At 40.3% G+C, this 19,677-nt stretch overlaps 1 protein-coding gene across 1 annotated transcript in view; it reads right to left on the reverse strand.

The window, feature by feature from the left end:
• LOC134542411 (protein FAM91A1) overlaps nt 1-19,677 on the reverse strand; it is a 32,186-nt gene that overhangs the window by 9,070 nt on the left and 3,439 nt on the right. Inside the window, exons 4-10 of the mRNA XM_063386622.1 lie at nt 18,251-18,351; nt 17,148-17,456; nt 15,315-15,510; nt 12,352-12,635; nt 11,476-11,639; nt 4,767-4,915; nt 320-389 (exon numbers count right to left, since the gene is read on the reverse strand). Coding sequence (XP_063242692.1) covers nt 320-389; nt 4,767-4,915; nt 11,476-11,639; nt 12,352-12,635; nt 15,315-15,510; nt 17,148-17,456; nt 18,251-18,351 — 1,273 coding nt within the window. The remainder of the gene's footprint in view (nt 1-319; nt 390-4,766; nt 4,916-11,475; nt 11,640-12,351; nt 12,636-15,314; nt 15,511-17,147; nt 17,457-18,250; nt 18,352-19,677) is intronic.

Here is a 19,677-nt window from a genome sequence, read left to right on the forward strand (position 1 = left end):
AGCGATGTAGTATCAATCTGACAAACAGTAGCTACCATTTACCCTGTACTGCAATATAATCATGAGACAGACTATAGATCGTGATTAGCTAGTTTTAATATATTTCTTTCTGGAATGATTATAAAAATGTGTCAAACAGATATCATGCTATGCTGAAAGTTTCAAAAAATATTGTATGCCTTTGCATTAGCAGTCTCAGAAATTTTTATCACAAGTAAAAACATTACTAACTTACTAAAAAATAAAAATATTACATAAAATGATGACCAACTTTCCCATAAATAGGTTTTTATAGTAAGATATTGTCATACATCCTTACCATCAATGCTATTCTTCACGTTAGGAAAAGGAACCAAGACGGTTGCAGCCCCAGAAGTCGTACCATAGGCCTACACAAGTTCACATGTGATAAAATAGCACTAAAAGACCATTCACAACCAACACAAATATTGTACACTAGAGTCCCGTTATAGCGAGGTGTCACGGTTCCGGGTTTGATCCTCGCTATAACCGTGTCCTCGCTATAACCGAATTGGATAGATTTTGGCCCCCCAAAAATAAAAATTAACCGAAAATAGCATAAAAATTGTGTTTAAACCTGTATAATTGGAAAATAACAGGTTATATTAACGAAATTTTAATTTATGTGAGCAGATGTGTAATTTCTCTTTAAAACGATACCCCACAAGTACGGATGCGATCACTGATTGCGTCAAAACAACCAGAATACCCTACTACGCCACCTAAGTATAGGATCTCAGCCTTCAATCGATTACTCGGCTTGGCCCGCGGCCGACGCAGCATTGTGCTGCAATCTATTGTCGACGCGGGCTGTCTGCTGGCGGCCATGTTGGTTCGGGATGTTGCAAACAGGCGGCGCTAGTGTAGCGCGACAATTTAATTCCTTACAAAAACGCAGGAGTGCGGCAACGCACGTACGCCTCACAACGAAGTAGTCGCTGGAAAAATATACTTTTTTTCATTTAAAGAAACCTGTCAACTTTTTTAGAAAATAAATTTGGGATTAAACTCAAACCATCACCACCCCTTTCCCGGACAGATACCCCAACAACTGACCAAAACAAAAGTTACAAGAAAACTGTACTAGCGATTCGGAAATAAATACGGTAGTGCCTACTATTTGTCAGATAGTAAAATAAATAACGTGACGTGTTTGCAAACGTGTCACGACTGAAATAATTCCAAACAAGATTTGTGTATTTGTGTATTATTAACGTGATCAATTAGCAACAAGTATAAAGACTGCTCTGACTTTTTTGGCCTAACATAGTTATAAACAATGTTATTATTCATTAATGAAAATGTCCCAACAAATTAATTAAGAGCATTTACATTTTTTTTAAAAAAAAAGTGCACTGCCATGTTTAATGGCCGGAAAAAATAGATGTCTATTTTCTAAACAATAAGAAATGCGTACAAGTATATGTATATTCAAAGGCTTGGTTTATTCGACTCGAGCATACCTTGGCCTTGAAGCCAGCCAGTGATGATGTGACTGTGAAGCGCAGGCACAGATAACTAACGGAAGTTTGATAATAGAAAGGACGGGATTCTATTTTTAAAGCCACGCACTTAGGTGGCGACTGCAAGGCTAAAGAATGTGACAGCGTCAACGGCAAGATGTCTAGCGGTGAGCGAGAGGGGTGGAGATTAGTGATGGGCAGAACGGTTCTTTTGACCGAGTCGGTTCTTTTGGATCAGTTCCGTGAAATGATTCGTTCAGAACGATTCGTTCATCTCGGTCAATTCGTTCTTTTCTGTGTATGGGATCTGGCTCTTTTATCAGGTGTCGTAACTCGTTCATCCTTTAAAGTATTAGGTACGTGTTTTTGTATTTGAATTTGAACATTGCTTTCCGTAGCCAGTGAATCACAGTTGCGTATATGAAACAAGATTATTTATATTTTATTACTTTTTAAGTTACAAATATTAATATATAGGCTATTTACACTCTAGTGACAGTAAAGTGTTTACATGTAGACCAACACATTTAGCGAAAAAAAAGACAAAAATTTAATACTAATACTGCGATTCAGTATGAAGAGAAACGAATGAAGTACATTAATTAACCCAAAAATGGTAAGTGTGAACACTTGTAGTTACTTTCCCTGTTATTTTTAATTCATACGGTTTTTTTTTTAGTTTTTTATTTCCAAATTTGTGTATGTGAATATGAAAAAGCAATTTTAAACCACTACATTTTCAGGTATAGATACTTTTCATGTTACCCTATTTTATTTGATCAGTTATTGTATGCTCATGTGAACATGCGCACGCTGTGATTACTAATTCTTCAGACTCCTGACGTCATGAATCATTTCACGAACGAATCAGACCGGGCACGTGGCCGGTTCTGTCATCTCATTCTCTCGTTCTCTCCGCGTTTTCGTTCTTCCGAATCTTTCAAGGTGCCGGCTCTCAAAGAGCCGGTTCTTTACATCGCGAACGAATCGCAAGATTTCGTTCTCTCAAAGATTCGTTCTTTTTGAACGAATCGTTCACGAACGACCCATCACTAGTGGATATAAAGCAGACAAATAACCAAAGCGCGCTTCACACGATCGCGCCGTAAATTCCTCAAAAAGACCTCGTTATAGCCGTGTTCTCGCTATTACCGTGCTCGCTATAACGGGATTCTACTGTAGTTGGATATTACTAGCAAAAACATAAAATAACTTCAAAAAATTATTATTGAATAGGCACTATTTTCAGATTCTGATTGTAGTAAAAACATTTAGTCATACTTAAATAATATCTGCATGGATCACATGTCATGTATTTAATGTATTTAAAATTAAGGTCATAAATAGTTCATGAAAAAAAGTCTGTCAACTAGACAGGCACCAAAAATACAAATACATATAAGGAACTTATTTGTTTTGAAACAGAAAGTATAACTGTTTTTCCATTTACATTTCCTGACAATGATCAATAACTTACTTTAAACAAAGTACAGTATATATATGGATTGTAAACTGATTAACATACATTTTAATATAGCAAAATGGTCAAGAAAACATCCAATATAATTTCAATAAGAGACATCCCACACTTACACATAAATACTTGACAAACAAAATTTCCAATTTTACATGGCACACAAACAAAAGCAATACACAAAAATTTAACACAGAAACTGAACCTCTAATATTCAAGTGTATATACTGGTATGGTGATACCCACACCACAATGGAATGCTTGTCATTATCATAAATAGTTTATGTTAGTCAATGGGTGTCACACATAATGCACATATAGAGTTAAAAAGTACAGGAGAATTAATAGGGAAACACAAACGCATATCAGTCTCAGTGTCTCAGGTCTGAACTGACAAGAGTTTCATCAGCAATACAATAACTAGGAAAAAGATTATATGGTGAATTGCGATAAAGCCAAAATAACAGCGAAAATAATTTTAATACACAGTATAATGCAGAAATGAAAGTTAATACACCATAAAGCACTAAAATGCAACAAAAAAAATAATTAATTAATGAGAGAGTTTTGATTAATTATACTGATTAATATCATTACAAAAACGTATATTTTAATACATATATTAAAATCAATGATTGTCAATTATTTAGCATGGAGTAAGTAACAAAATGTATGTACTAAATAGGTAAATATGTATTGGAATTTTTTTTTATTTATATTGTAGCTGCTAATAGTAACTAATTTTTACATTACCTCATTGGTTCATATCTCAAGTGCACATATACTTGCTGATTTATTTTTATTGTTCCCAGTAGTTAGACATGCCTATTACAAATTATTATACCGTAAAAGTGTTTCATGCATCAGTGTTTTGGTGAAATAAACATCACTGAACAAGTAAATGTATTTGTTGAAAATTGTGCTATCTTAAGGAAAAAACAGAGATCATAAAAAATAAAAACAACAAGAAACATCTTGTTTTAAAAATGAATGTGGCCTAAAAATAAAACCATAAATAAAATCTTGTTTGTAACAATAAACAATTAGTAAAGACAAGATTATATGGTTATATTTTTAGGTAAATTACATTTTTAAAACAGGGGATTTTGGATTTTTTATTACTAAATTTTTAATTTTTGTACATTGTATTTTATCATGAAAATGGTATCATTTTGACTGACACATGATGCATTTATACAATACAATAATTTGTAATATGTATGACTCAAACATAACCCTCAGAAAATAAAAATGAATCTGCATATTTTTTGAGTGTTTGAAAAATGGACCAATGTGACTAATGTAAAATATCAAAATATCTAACTAATAAGATATGCAAGATCAAACAACATGATATTAATTTTTTCCCAATCTATTTAGTTTATTCATTTTGGTACAATAGTAATTTTTTTTTATATATATACTATTTCCTTTCCATTCACGAAATTACTCGTACAAAATGTTGTATACTGAGAACTAAAATGTTACACATAAACACACATTAGAAAAGGTTTTGGAAAAATTAAACGGTGGAAACCCTGCGTGACGGTGGAAACCCTGCGTGATGGTGGTAACCCTGCGTGATGGTGGTAACCCTGTGTGATGGTGGTAACCCTGCGTGATGGTGGGAACCCTGCGTGATGGTGGTAACCCTGCGTGATGGTGGTAACCCTGCGTGATGGTGGTAACCCTGTGTGATGGTGGTAACCCTGCGTGATGGTGGTAACCCTGCGTGATGGTGGTAACCCTGCGTGATGGTGGTAACCCTGCGTGATGGTGGTAACCCTGCGCGGAGGTGCGACACGCACCTGCACGAGCACCGCGGAGTGGCACAGCACGTCGTTGAGGGTGAACACGATGTTGGAGACAGGCAGCACCACGTGGTCGTGGCCCCACGTGGTCACCAGCAGCCGGTCGTAGTTCTGGAGCACCTTGGGGAGCTTCTTCATGCGGCTGCCTGTCGGCCCACAGCGACCACTCCAGCCACTCCGCTACCCGAGTACTACAATCCTCCATCAACAAGCATGTGAGACACAGCCGGGAGAGAGGTCCTTGGGGCCCGGACCCAACCTTCCTTCCAGGGTTTCAAAGAAAAACAAACAAGCGAACACGGAATAAAAAAAAAATTATAGCAAATTAGCTACTTGAGGTTACAGAGACCGATTATTTTACGAGAGTTAGTTGGCTACAATAACGTACTTCTTCTCCATTTAAGCCCAACATGCCTCTTACACAGAAGCAGCAGGAATTTTGATTCCAAGTACAGTAAAACCTTTTTGTTGCGACCCCATTTATTGCGACCACCTCTTTATTACAACCCGATTTCGAGGAACCGTGAAAAAATTGCCGAAAATCCGAAGAAAATCGGACAGAAAATAAGTTTCTTGTGGTGAGTAGCGTGTTACTGCATTTCTCTTGCCGAGTACTGTACTGCAGTAGGCAGTGCATATCTAAAAATAGATACCACTTCCTGTCGACCGCTGTCAGCGCTTGACAACCCCCATTCCACGTCCCTTTGCCGGCAGGGTGCAGATAAAGGTTTTTGTGGCAACGTGTTTACGTTTAGATTTTTGCGAGTGTCTAGTGTGGTACGCAGTTAAGGCAAAGCTACCTGCTGGATTTCTCTTGAATTTGTGAACTATTGTTGATGACTTATACAGGTTTTTTTTTTTTTGATTTTGTGTATTATGACTTAATAAATAAAATACCATTAAATATTAATTACTATTAATACAATGCAGGAAAAACCCTCCGGCCGCAGCGTGTAAACATGGTAGTCGGCCGCTCGCTCGCCCTTGCTCACCCTCTCCCCGTACCATGCCCTGCGGCCGATCTCAGATGCTGCTTGTACTTGTTAACAATCACGTTATCTGCTTCATTTTTAACGAGAGTAAAAATATATTAAAAATGTCAGCAAATTGATCAAAGCTTTATGTGTCCGCAAAACAGGACACAACACTGGCCCGCCAGTTGTTTTCATTCAAAACATGGCTAAAGAACTTGCATGGATCAGGCTGAAAACATCTGACAATATGTGCAGATTATAAGGAATCTTATGAATAGAGATGTTATGTTTTTCGAGTAGATATACACAGCGACCGACTGGTTGCACGGCCGCCTCGACTCGTTTTAACTGCCGCAGCGATGTTTATTTTGACAGCTCAAGCAATTATCTTTTCCGGTGTGTTGATAGAAAAAGGTCGCTTCACCCAGCATAAAAAAAAGGCTACGCCACTTATTTCCCAAGCAGGAAACACACTGGCTGCCGTCTGTCTCCCCCGCATTTATCTTTCTTCTAACATTCCACGTCTCGCCTCTCGCGCAAGCAATAACGAAGCGACCACGCATTGGGCCGTTTTATGCTTTGTTTGGTGACAGCAGCTTGATTTATTCGGTATATTCCTTTTCATAGGACCCTTGCTATTAAAATACATTTATATTTAAGTTTGAAAGCTTGTAAATTCCTTGCCAGAGATGACTGAACTCGAACTTGGTGTGAAAAGTGACATATTTTGACATACTTTTTTTTGGGCGTGTTTGGTGGGGAGGGAGGGGTCCGAAAATACTTACAACGATCTTACCACTCCCTCACCGCTTTAGTACCCTATTCATGATAGACAAATTTTACGGGAGAAGGGAGGGTGAAAAGAGCATTTTCTCACTGAAGGTTTTTCAAAGGGGAGCGAAGTTGGGGTGTTATAAGGGAGGACACTAGATGGTTTGTGTGTCTGGGAGGGATGAGTTAGCCATGAAGAATGTTACAGAGGGGAAGGAGAGTGAGCTTATGCGTCATGAAGCCGCTGCCGCCAGCCAGCAGGGCGAGCTTAGTGTGCGCCCACTCGCGTTGCAGAACCTACCACTGACATATTTTTAAAGGATATGTCCCATTATTTTTTTGTTATTCTTACATGAACATTATTGTAAGTATTAAAACCGACACAAAAATACACTGGGTGTTAAAATTAACAGATTTTAATGATCTTTCATTTCAATTTTTTTTTAATTTTTTTTCTTCAGATTTTCACATTTTGGTCAAAATGTCCAATTTTTTGACGGTTCCCGATAATGTATTTTTAAAATCACTGCTTCTTTAAATCCGGGGTTCGTGACATCGGGGTTCTAGTGTATTTAACTACGGCAAGCAGAAAACGTACATTTAAACTAAAAAATAAACTGTCTATTGACATATTTTCTTTAGAGGTGGCCTGTTGGGCGACGGACTTGTCATGAAGGTTGAAGTGGGTTTAAAGCCTAGCCGTCTAGCATTGTGAGTGACAGCATCCTGCCATTGTACGGCTGGTTTCTTAGTGGGTTGGGGGGGGGTTTGAAATCAACTGAAAATTTTGGAAAACATCTATTACGACTCCCCCTCTATTACGACCCCCCCCCCCCCTATTACGACCCTATTCCTGGGAACCGTGAGGGGTCGTTTCAGAGAGGTTTGACTGTAGTCTTTATTTAATGCTGGTTTGTACATGTGTTACTGCTCACATGTCTTTCCTACAAACATGACATGTATGTTTCATGCATTTGATAACATTAATATGTATGTATTTATGACTTGATTTAAAAAAATCATTAAATAATTGACTGAAGAAGCAAGCATTAAAAACAAATAATAAAAAAAAATATATTAAAAATTAGGTTTTCTTTTCTCAAGCAAAATCACTTAAATTTGAAGTGCAAAGGTTGGCAATCAAAAAAACCACCAGTCCGTGAGATTAAAGTGTGATAAAATTATTTTTAAATTCAATTATACAGAAAACTTATAAAATAGTAATTTAATGCTTATACTGATGCCCCTTCACGAGATCTATTCACAGCTCTGGCTGTAATCACAGCGTGTATCTTCTAGCCGTTGTTTTCCAGGTGACAAGCACTCAAAAATTTTGCATCTGGTTGCATACTCACAGAAAGGACTCCTAAAGCCTAACATGCTATGAAAACGTATTTCTGGTGGACAGTACACAGTGAACGACCGGATACAGGCCCCCCCCCCCCCCCCACACACACACACACACACACTCCTAGCGCAATAACAGCTCAGGCAATTATCATTATCCCATGTGTCCCAAAAAAAAGTCATACTAAAAAAGGGCAAAAATGTCTAACTCTTTTACCCAAGCACACATAGGTTGGCACACTGATTGGCAAGAAAATACTTGCCTATACCTGCTACACCAGCTGGCAACATTGTGACTCGGAGAATCTCCACTCCACAAAAATTTTAATTAGCTGATAAGTATAGATTTGACAGACTTTGTTTGAATATAAATAATCCAAAAATTGAAAAAAGCTTCAAATTTTGAATGGTAAAAATTTTCTACTTCTATATAAATTGTATCACTAAGTAAATATGTTTATGTTATGCTGTAATGTGGTGTGATGCAAAAAGTTTCTATGGGATTCAAACTACAGTAAACTCCCGGTATACCGCGCCCCGATAGATCGCGGAATCGGGTATATCGCGGGTCAAACCATGTCCCCCAATCAAAAATGAATAATAATAATAATAACAACACAGTAGAACCTCGTTATTCGTGATGGTCGGGACCGAGATAATCACGGATTACCGATTAAAGCCCGGAAGGTCTCGTCAAGCTTCTCAGACACCGGCGTGCAGCTGGGTTAAGGCCAAGGTCATGTGACGTAACATCTCCCGAGGCTTACTGCGCCTTGGCAGCAGATGGATAAAAATAGTAAACTCCCCATTATTCGTGTTCATTGGGACCCGCCAATGCCCGGATAATTGAAATTCTGTAAAAAAATAATAATAATAAAACCGGATAAGGTAAGGGCCGCCTTCGAATTGTTGTCTCGGCTTAAAAAAATACGGCACTGCCTAGCCATTAGTTCACGGTCATTTACAACAGCCGAAGAGAGAAAGATAAGATCGTGCTGAACTTGCACACATAAATTTTGGGTAGCCCCCCCCCTTCACAATCATCCCACTTCGTCCCGCCGAATGCCAGCCAGACACGTCACTCGCCAGGCGCCTGCCGTGCGTTGGCGGGTGGAAACAAACAAAGGGAGACGGGAAGCAGAAGTCAAGACATCCCCCTCAAGTTTAAAGAGTGACAAATGTGACAGCTGAAAGGGGGACGACACAAAGGGTCGGTACAAACAGCGTTGCAGAGTTTGGCGGCCCATGCGAAGGCTTGCAGTGTTTGCCGGCCGCCGGCCCGCGTGACGTTAATTTTAAGCTCTGACAATTTTTACTTCTCTTTTTTTTTCTGCACTTTTAAATCGTCCCGGATTATCCGATTCCCGAATTAGCGGGTCACGGATTAACGAGTTTCTACTGTAATAATAATGGAATAAATGATTGACAGCCGATTAGGATAATTTTGCGTTGTAACTCACAAACTAAGCATCGGGCAGAAAAAAGCCTAGGCGTAGAAAATGTCCGCAGTGAAATTCTAAACAAGATATCTCCGTACATTATTCCTCTATCTTGTAGTGTTTTCAAATTATGATCCAATCCAGACCAGTGTTATTTTCTGAAACATTAGTTAACATTTTTTTTAACCCACAAATAAAGCATCGGACAGGGGACCCGATAAAGCCTACCGTCCAGCGACATTATCCAGCGTGACTCGGCTGGGGATTGATTTTGGATAGGTTTGATTGACGGCAAGCGCTGGGAGGGGAGAGGCGAGCCGAGAATATGCGACCAAGACACCCGGGTAGATGGGAGGAGTGGAATATAAGCGCCAGTGATGAGAGGGGCGATTAAGCCGAAAGGGGGGAAGTCTGGTGACCTTGAGTAGTTCACTCATTTCCGTCTGCACACTTCTCGTGGTCACGTGTGTTGACAAGCGGAGACATATAAATGTTTTGTTACAACTTGAACCTACAGACGTAATATTATTCGTTGTATTATACACGTTCATCTTTTTACTTTGGTATAATGTTTTAACATTAAATAATAAAGTAAATCAGCTAGCGTAATTTTAATCTTTGCCGAGGAATTCCCAGTGGTCCAATACTTACGTGAACCATACTGTACCACTTTTGTCGTGAGGTAGTAAACAAGCCCCGGAAATGTTTATGTGTAGCGGCCTCCCGACCTTTAACCAGAGGCTGGGGAATATAACACTTGCCGATTCGAGCCACACACACTCAGCAACTCGACAAAGCGTTTGATGGAATAAGTAAAGACAACGTTTAACAGACTTTTTAATACGGCGCCATTGATTGCGCTAAAATTATTTTGGCGCAATTTTTGTATCCCACATGTGACCATTTATAATTTACTGTAAGCATGGATAACAAAGTTTAACCACTTTACACGATAGACGATTCTTTATTTTATATTGTACGAATGCTAGAATAGTTTTTCACGTATCTGCTGCATACTTCTGCAAAAGACACGCTATTTGTAAGTACGTAAATCTAGAATTTTTATTTTGTCAATCAAACTCGGTACTTTGAGATTCATATTCGGTTTGAAGTATTACTATGGCCTTTCTATTTAGAAGACTTTGACCACAAAATCGTGTGTAACCGCACACACTGCACTTACTTTGTTACGGACACTCAGACGAAGCAGATACTGTGGCTGACACCACGAGACTGGCAGCAGCTTATGTGCCGCACGTGTGTATGGCGGCGTGTGGCGCGCTCGTAGGCCGTGCGACAAACTGTGCGCGGCATGCGGAAAAATAAAAAATAAAATTCAACATTTAATATTTATATTTACAATTTATTATTTTTATTTTTTCACCCGCGTTTAGTGAAAACTGCGGATGCAAAGTCCGCACAAAGGCGGGCCGTCTATACTGTGCGTGCTTGCCGACCTATTAGAACACAGGCGGTGTTTTATGCCTTTTGACCTTGGTCACATCGAAACATCGCGGTTATGCAACAACGCGGGTAAAAGTTATGTCCCCCGACAACCGCGTTAAATAGGGAGTGTACTGTATGTCATTTTTTATTCAAGTTCACATTTGTATTCAAGAATAATTTGGTATTCATATTCAAATTCAATTAGAACTAAAAAACTGATATTCACATAGGCCTACAAGCCACACATCAAGACAGGTGAGTAAAACACAAGCAGTACTTAAAGTTTTTTTTATCCCTTTCCACTGAGCTTAATTAAATATCTGGTAAGTATGGGTGAACCATACACCATGCATAATGCATTTCTGTTTCTTGGCTGAATCCTCACTACCAAACACAAACACAGTTATCAAAATGTTGGATAAGCTTGATGGGACTTCAGTATTCAGTAATCTCACCCTGTAAATACCTGTGCTGAAATAAAGTTTGTAGCGCAAGAACGGTTTTCTTAACTCTTCCATCATTTTGTCATTTGTTTACTTGTAAGAGAAAATTTATGTGCAAAATATTGCTTCCAATAAAATTATAAACAAAGCAAAAGTATGTGACAGAAATTGACAGGGACTGAGTCAAAAGAGGAGTTTGTGAATTGACAATAAAGACTTAAAAATATAACTTTCAGATATTAAATTTGTAAGAAATATGTATCAAAGATCACAACAGACCGAGTACCTTTAGCCAGGAACAATGTTGGAGGGCCGTATCCGCTGAGGTGGTAGATGAACAGCTTGAACCAAACAGTGTTCACTTCAGGAATGGCCGGACCCAGGTGGGGAGGAGTGCAGCTGCTGATTGGTCGGATTTCTTTACTCAGTGGAGCCATGGAAACAAGAAGCCTGGCAAAAAATAAGCAATACAAGAACTAAAATCAGAACGGAATAAATGCCATATTCTGTATGTCCTGCTCAAATGTCGGGTACGTTCGAAAATAACTGGGAATTACAAAAAATAAGTAATTTATATGCCACAGTTTTCTATAATAAAATAGCCAACTCCAGTCAGTAGTCAGCTTATAGGGCACACCAAAACTCTGTATATACTGTATTACTTTGCTTTCAAAGTGCAGTGCTAGATTAAAACAAAAAAATAAATTTTTTTAATTCTCTAGAAATCTGATAGATACAAAGGTGAGTAGATAATTATTTAACATGAATTGTACATACATAATTGAAAGGTTATCAGTAGAGACCTGCAAAATTCGCGGATTCATTGACCTCTAGGATAGACTCCACAGTCCTTTAAATACTCGCGGAAATGACACCTGTTCATTGGCTACTGACGCTTGAGACGTCTCATCAACTAGGCTGTCCGTAATTCGACACATTCTTGGTTTAGTGTTTCCCATTGGCGCACAGTTCCCCGGATAAAATGTAGGCCAATCGCAGAAGCGGTACGAAGGTATAGTTGTTTTGATGCTAGCCTATCGCGAAATGAATCCGCGAAATTCACGGGTCTCTAGTTATCATCAGTGACTGTTAGAGCTACATCAGCCAAAGGTTGTGGCACATGGTTACGGCAGGACCAAGCACGAGGAGCGCCGGGACTCACGCGTAGTTCTTGCACAGCAAGCGTGTACAGGTGGCCGGGTCCAGCGACTGGAGGCTCTCGCAGCGGATCAGGTCCACCGCCAGCCGCATGTGGTCCGCCATGCGGCGGTTCTGGCGCAGGAACACGATGGTCTCGCGCAGGATGAGCGCATGGTCGAAGTAGCGCTGCGCCTCGCCCTCGCCGTCGTCCGTCGAGATCTTCTCCAGCTCGGCCAGGAAGCTGTCGAGCGACTCGTCCGACAGCTTCCCCACCTCGAACATGGTCACTGCGTGGTTCTTCAGCCCCTGGCACGAGAGGCACTCCCATCAGTCAACACAAACAAGGGCTTATTTCACGCTTATTCTTATATACACAGCTAAAATGAATTTCCACTGTCTCGATTCATTGCTTTATTACCTATCTGAAATGTAGGTATTTAGTTGTGTACCACTTCTAAACAGTGGCGTAGCCAGGATTTGTGTATGGGAGGTGTTAAGATGCATGGCCCCCCCCGTATTAAAGAGGGGGGTCCGGGGGTCTTCCCCCGGGAAAATTTGGATTTTAAGGTGTAAAATAGTGCTCAGGGTGTCTACCAGATCTAGTAAATTAAATTCCCTGATTTTTCCAGGTTTTCCAGGTCTAAAACTGAATTTTTCCAGGTTTTCTTTAACACAATTACGACATTCCAAGAAACTGAAAAAAAACTGCATTATATTACATTGACGGGTTTCAAAGTATTTCAACTTACTTAAATTAGTAAAAAAAATTACCTTCTTCCAAACGTGACCAAAGTGACTCAATTGATGGCAAATAAAACATGCTGCTACAAATATTTCACACACTTCCTTTTGCAAAAAACATTAGTAAAAGGAAGCTCCCATCAATTTCGCATTGACTCAACTTTTGCGTCTATTGCACTTACTTCAGAACGAGCCAAATCCAACATTCGAGCCTTCTTCAACTGCAATGCCTTGATCACCTCTTCAACTCTTCTTTTTTCTGCCTTCTTCTTGTCTGTAGCTTCCTTTTCTTTTTGTTTTGTTTGCAGGGCTTCCTTACACCTACAACTAGCATTTCTTACATACTGTAACATGGACTTGGTGATATCAACATGCTCTACACCTCCAGAACGTTGAACAAAGTCATACATCTGTCTTTGTGCGATCAGTATTTCTTCCTGCAAGTTTTCAGTCAGCAGATTAGAATTCACTGAAAATCCTATTTACAATGATGCATTTCCATGGTAAATTACCAACACCATCCTCACAAACTTTAGAAGGCCTGTTTTGGAAGCTACTGTATGTGCCTTAAGAATGAGCATCCACAAGTGATCAAGGCGCCCGTCTTCTCGAGAAAAAGACGAGAACAGTGCTGCAGAATCTTGCGAGGAACATACCAACTGATATGATCACTCAATGTTATCAGCTTCTTGTCCTGATAATCACCTGTTTTGAAGACAACATTCTAAACTGTACTTCACACGCTGTTTCCTCACACCCGAATTTAAAGCCACAGACGGACATAAGCAGGAAATTCCCTTGGTAAGATTGTACTTCAGGGGACTTTTGTCCTGAAGTTTTTTTACCATAACCTTTAGACAAGTCCTATTATTTTTCTGTAACAGGACAGACTTTTCTGGTACTTTCTCTTTTTTGATGGCATGGCGTACTGCATAACCCAACTTGATATTGTTAGCAGTCAATAGATTTTCCTGGTTATCTACATCCAATTGAGATACATTGCGTTTCTCCCTAAAGCTCTTCAGTACTTCCGGTTTCAAAAACTTTACTGCCAAAGCTAATAAAATGTCTACCAGTGAATCATAGAGAAAAGGTGCCATGGGTGCTTCACTTTGTAACATTGTGAGAAACAATTCCAGCTCTGATGCCAAAAAGTGGAAGAATGTCAATTTTACTTTTAGAAGATTATCTTCAAGAGCACTTTTCACTACACTGAAAGAGAGAGATGAAATATAAACTTCACTAACAAATTTCTTTAGGTGGGGTAACGTTTTCATGGCACGCTCAGCAACTGCAGTATTCCATCTGATTGCACAAAATTTCTTGGGAAAAAGCTCTGATCCAGTTATTCTAATGTAATCTGCCCTCCTTGCAGGTACGTGCTTAAACAAATAGTAACTGTGCCTCAAAAAACTAACAACGTCCCATTGTGTAGCAGAAATTCCAGGTTTCGAAAGCACCATGGACCGTATGAAGCCCACAGCTACCAATTTCTAGCAACGATGGCGAATCTTCACCAAAAGTGTCTGTGGTATGTACATATTTTCAAAGCTAACAAAAATGTCCAGTTTACGTTGAGGGCATCCATAGATACTTAAAATTAAATGCACCTGTCGGTATAATCCGAACGTGGGAAGCAATGCTGCAGCACGTCACGTCAGCAGGATAACAGACCAGCTTGAACCAGTTTGTATCACGTGATTTGATGCCACTTCCGAATCTGATGGTAAATAAAAGAAAATGGACGTGGGAACTGTTCGTTATTTGCCAATTCAAAAATAAAAATGGGAGGGGATACTCATGATGCCACGTCAATGCAAGCTGATCAATAAACAAAAAACGTATTGCCAACTACAACCTACCAAAAAAAAATTCCCTGATTTTTCCCTGATTACAAAATTCCCTGATATTTCCAGGTTTTCCAGGTTTTCCAGGGTCAGTAGACACCCTGAGTGCTATTTTAGCAGTTTTCGGTACTTAAATTTAAATATTGTAATGGTAAAAATTTTATTAATTTTTATATGAAATTTGTTTGAGTGATGAATAAGAAGTTAATTAAAGATTGGGTCCTAAGGGAGCGGTTTGAACCCCTAAACACCCCCCCCCCCCCTGGCTACGCCCCTGCTTCTAAACAAAAATGCTAAGAATTACATTATCGTGATTAAAAAAATTGAGCAATATTTACAAAATACTTTAATGAGTATAACGTAAATAAGGCAAAAATACTAAAAATAACAGACTTACCGGTGAAAGGTTGCCCATCATGAGGAAAGCAGTCAGCGTGGAGTCAAAAAGAAAGGCAATGCGCCTACTCCGCAGCTGATTGGACAGGAAGCTGGGGTCTACTTCTTCTGTTCCACTTGACGTCTCTTCGGGCGGGGTGAAGCCAGTTTCCGAGTTCAGATCCAATAAAAGCGGCTCTTCAGTTACAGTCATAGGCCTAAAAAATTTTTAACACATTTACTAACAGGCCTAAATAAGGTTCAGTTTTTTTTATTGGAGTTGAAATAAAATTTATTGGCTTACTATTGTCCTTTTAATAACTTTGATCACATAAAATTGAAGCCAAACTGATAGTGGTGGTGATATGATGATGGTGATAAGAAAACATTTTTTATTTTTATTTTTGCTAGACTTTTGTGACCATTTCTATTTCTATGTTTCATGTCTTTTTCAGGACTAGTGATTTTCAAGACCCAATAGACACCCTAAGCTAAAATTGAATTTTTTGTAGATTTTTATTATTGTTTCATGAAGCAGTATAAGAAAATATTTATTAAAAGAAACTATAAAAAGGTACATGTCTAGTTTTAATGCCACAGTATTAAGTCTTGTCGACCTCAGGCAAATAAAGATAATGCGTGCTGAGCCGATGTGACGGTGGAGCGACGGAATGCAACTGTGGAGGAAATACAGTATCACCAGAAAATAATGAGACACTCAACATAATGTGGCCCAAGCATTTTGAATGTGAGTTTATGAAAAAAAAGACTTTATGGATTGGAAATGGGCAAATGGCAATTCAGTACACAATTATTAAATTTATCCATATTTAACAGACCTTTTCTGGTGCCACTTTCGTCAGTAGAGTGATTCATATGGTCTCTTTTGAAACACCTAGCCACAGTTAGAAAATAAAAATTGTTTTACGACTGTAGTTGAAAAGCTCCGGCTGTTCTGAAGGCAAAGAATGTGGTGATACATGGTGGTCTATGTAGTTGCTGGGGAGGGGTCATGAGGAGTGGGAGGGGTGCCTTCCACAGCAGCCACAGTGAGGAGAAGCAGAAAGAACCCAGTGACAACTCCATCTGCACCCTCTCCATCCTGCCTCGGACTAAAGTGGCATAAGTGATGCATTTTACAGTAGCAAGTAGTTTTTTCAACCAAGTGGAGATTCAGGACACGGTAATTAAGAGCAGTCTATAAAGTGGCATAAGCAGAGCCTGTAGTATTTCAACTGAGCCGATACCAAATTGGCAAGATACAAGTTTGCGATTATAATGAGACACCCGCTTTTAGTTTCCGCAGTTTTGGTAAAAGTCACATCATTACATTAGGTAAATAAGGTAGGCACAAGTCTCAAGACTTAAATTCAAACATTTCAGAACGCCTATGTATTTTTATAAATAACAAGCACTGTTCAGACTGTATATTAGTGTGTGTAATTTTGCGTTAGTAACATTTATTAGACCTCAACGTAATCAGTGCTTCTGAGAAGTCTCTGAATACTTCAAATTTGTATTTCCCGCGCTGCTGTGTAGTGGCAACCATTATTCAGCATCCTCTGCCAATAGTTGGCAGCCCTGGACTTCCAGTCGGAAGTCAGCCATAATTTTTCATCATGGCGGTGAGTAGTACTATGGTGTAGCCTCACCGTTAAATTGTTGTGGTATAATGGCATCTGTAATCGTTTTCGCATACAGTCCACTCAGTTATCGCGCTATAACAAGCACTATTTCAACTACATTTACCCCAGTTCGTAGACAACGTGAATGGATGCCAACCACACTGTATTCAAACGTAGATGACAAGCAGTTAAACACTCGCAACGAGGGGAACGAGAGGAGGTTTGCTCACTTTCTGCCCGGGCCGGCGCCCTCCCGCCACGAAGGGTGCAGGTCCGCCCCGTCGGGCTCCTGGCCCTTGCGGAGGGCGAAGCCGAGCCGGCAGTACAGCGACACTGCGTTCTTCACCAGCTCCGGGTCGATCTGCAGCACGCCGGCCAGCTCCCCCACCGACGTGCGCTCGTCGATCGACACGAAGATCTTGTACAGCAGCGTCTCGAAGTAGTCGCCCAGCACCCGGTTCATGACGAACCCCTCCAGGGGCGGCACCACAATGTGGTCGTCGTCCTCGATCGGGACGTCGACGTACACCAGGCCTTTCCTGCAAGCAAGCACTCGTCCGTTGATACCGACTGAAACCATTCGCTGAAGCTACCGGTGGACTTAATGGAAGTCAGGAGTTCGGAATCGTTCGGAAGGCAACCAGTTAGAGGAACAGTCCACAGGAAAGTCCACCGGAGCCCGTACGGGATACACCGGTATTGTGAGGTCAACAGCGAGTGATGGCTGCCGAGTTGTCTTATCTGGGGTAGACCCTGGACAAACAGTTAACATAATGGGTGCTGTACCCACGAAGGAGACAGCTTCCGAGGATCCCAAAGAGGCACCATGTTCGCAGTGGTGCCTGCACAGTACTGAAAGGACGATCCGATGGGATTCACTGAGCTGCGGTGACATGTCAGGAGGCAGAAAACGGCCGCACCTATTTTTAAGTTTGGGTGCCTGGAATATGTCCTTATTTTTAAGGTCAGATCCAGGCAATAACAAGTAGAGGGTTTGAACTTTTAGGAACTACCATTTTTGTGTCCTAACTTGTTTTTGGGATTTAAAGTTGTGGTTCGAGATGTAGTATAATTCAAGTGACTATCATAAATAGAGGAGCACCATGTTGTGCAGTAAAAAAAATTTTCAGTAAAATCACAGAGCAGCTTACAATTGATCTTATTCTAATTTCTTTTTTCCCCTGATCTGCAAAAACATTTTTTGCAAGTCTGACAGGTCCTCATATGTAAAAAAGGATTAGGGTAATTTTCATTAAGACCGTAACAGGTGTAAAAAATTATATTGATAAGTTTCACGTGCAGTCTGCAACAAAAGTAAGTGGGATGTACCAACTTGTAAAGCCGGTGAACCAACTCCTGGTCGAGGTCTCCCGCTCGCTGGCGGCCATGGTCGATCAGCCTGTCGATCAGCTGCTGCTCGCTCGGCGAGATAACCTGCGGGCAGACAACCAACTCCTGACACGCCATCGCATTCCAGTAGCGTAGCCAGGATTTGTGTATTTGGGGGGGGGGGGGGGGGGGCCTTAAGAAGCTTGGTCCCGTCCCCCCCTATTAAAGCAGGGTGTCCGGAGGTCCTCCCCCAGGAAAAATTTGGATTTTAAGGTGTAAAATAATGCTATTTGAGCAGTTTTCGGTACTTAACTTTAAATACTGTAATGGTAAAAATATTATTAATTTTTTAATAAAAAAATTGTTTGAGTGATGAAGTAAGAAATTAATTAAAGATATTTTAATCAATCCCAGTGCCTTGTCCAAGTCCACTCCAAATCATAAATCATGCTCGAAGCTTGACTATACAAAAAAAAAAGAATAGTAATGGTTGGGTTTCGGCAGAACTGGCCTATTCCTGGAAACAATTAGGTTTAGCTTGAAGAGTTACCCAGTCACCACCTGCTTATAATTACCGCGCTGGTTAAATACAGTAGGTGTAAGATATTTGAAAGCTTGGGACCCATCACGGCGCGGCGTCACAACCTTATAGCTCCTGCTCGTGACAGGGGTAGGGGAAGAGAAGGAGAATCGGTAGGGCTCGCTTACTCCTCCCCTCCAGTGCAGTGGCCGGTGATAGCAGTAAGACATCCAGGCTCTTAGCTAACCTGCTTTCAGATAAGAAAAAAATGGGGTCTAAAAGGGGGGGGGGGGGGGGGGGGGGTTAGAACCCGTAACACCCCCCCCCCCCCCCCCCGGCTACGCCACTGCTGCATTCACCTTTCTGGTTGGATCCACGCAAGCAGTGCCACGAGAACACAGCTTATGGCAGAACACTAATAAAAAGCTACATAGCCCTCACTGCTACTTTTACCTGCAAAAATTCGGTAACAAACACATGTAAAATGATGTGCATGTGTTTTTCCCCACTTGAGGCAGTAGAATGTCAGTTTGTGTCCTACCTGAGGAACAGAATTGCTGTTCACAACCAGGGCCATCAAGAGAACCCAATGGCCCAGGTGAAAATAATTTTGTCCCTATTATTTAAAGTACAATCTTTCAAACCCCACAATTTAAAAAAAATATCTAAAGACAGACGTTACTGTGGCCATAACTGTAAACATGATCTGTGCGTATCTCATTAGTCATTACTTGTTAAGTTTCTTAAGAATTCTATGTAATGTAATTTTCATCTTGTCAGGGCAAACGTAAGCAGTAAAAAAAATCTTGAAACTCAACAACGGTTCCCTAGCTCCTAGGTCCCAGTTACTTTCCCTTCTGTCCTCCCTCTAGACAGCCCTGTTCTCAACTACCTTGAAGAATGGATTAAGA

This window comes from Bacillus rossius (assembly GCF_032445375.1).
Source record: "Bacillus rossius redtenbacheri isolate Brsri chromosome 4 unlocalized genomic scaffold, Brsri_v3 Brsri_v3_scf4_2, whole genome shotgun sequence".
In the NCBI taxonomy this organism is placed as follows: Eukaryota; Metazoa; Arthropoda; class Insecta; order Phasmatodea; family Bacillidae; genus Bacillus; species Bacillus rossius.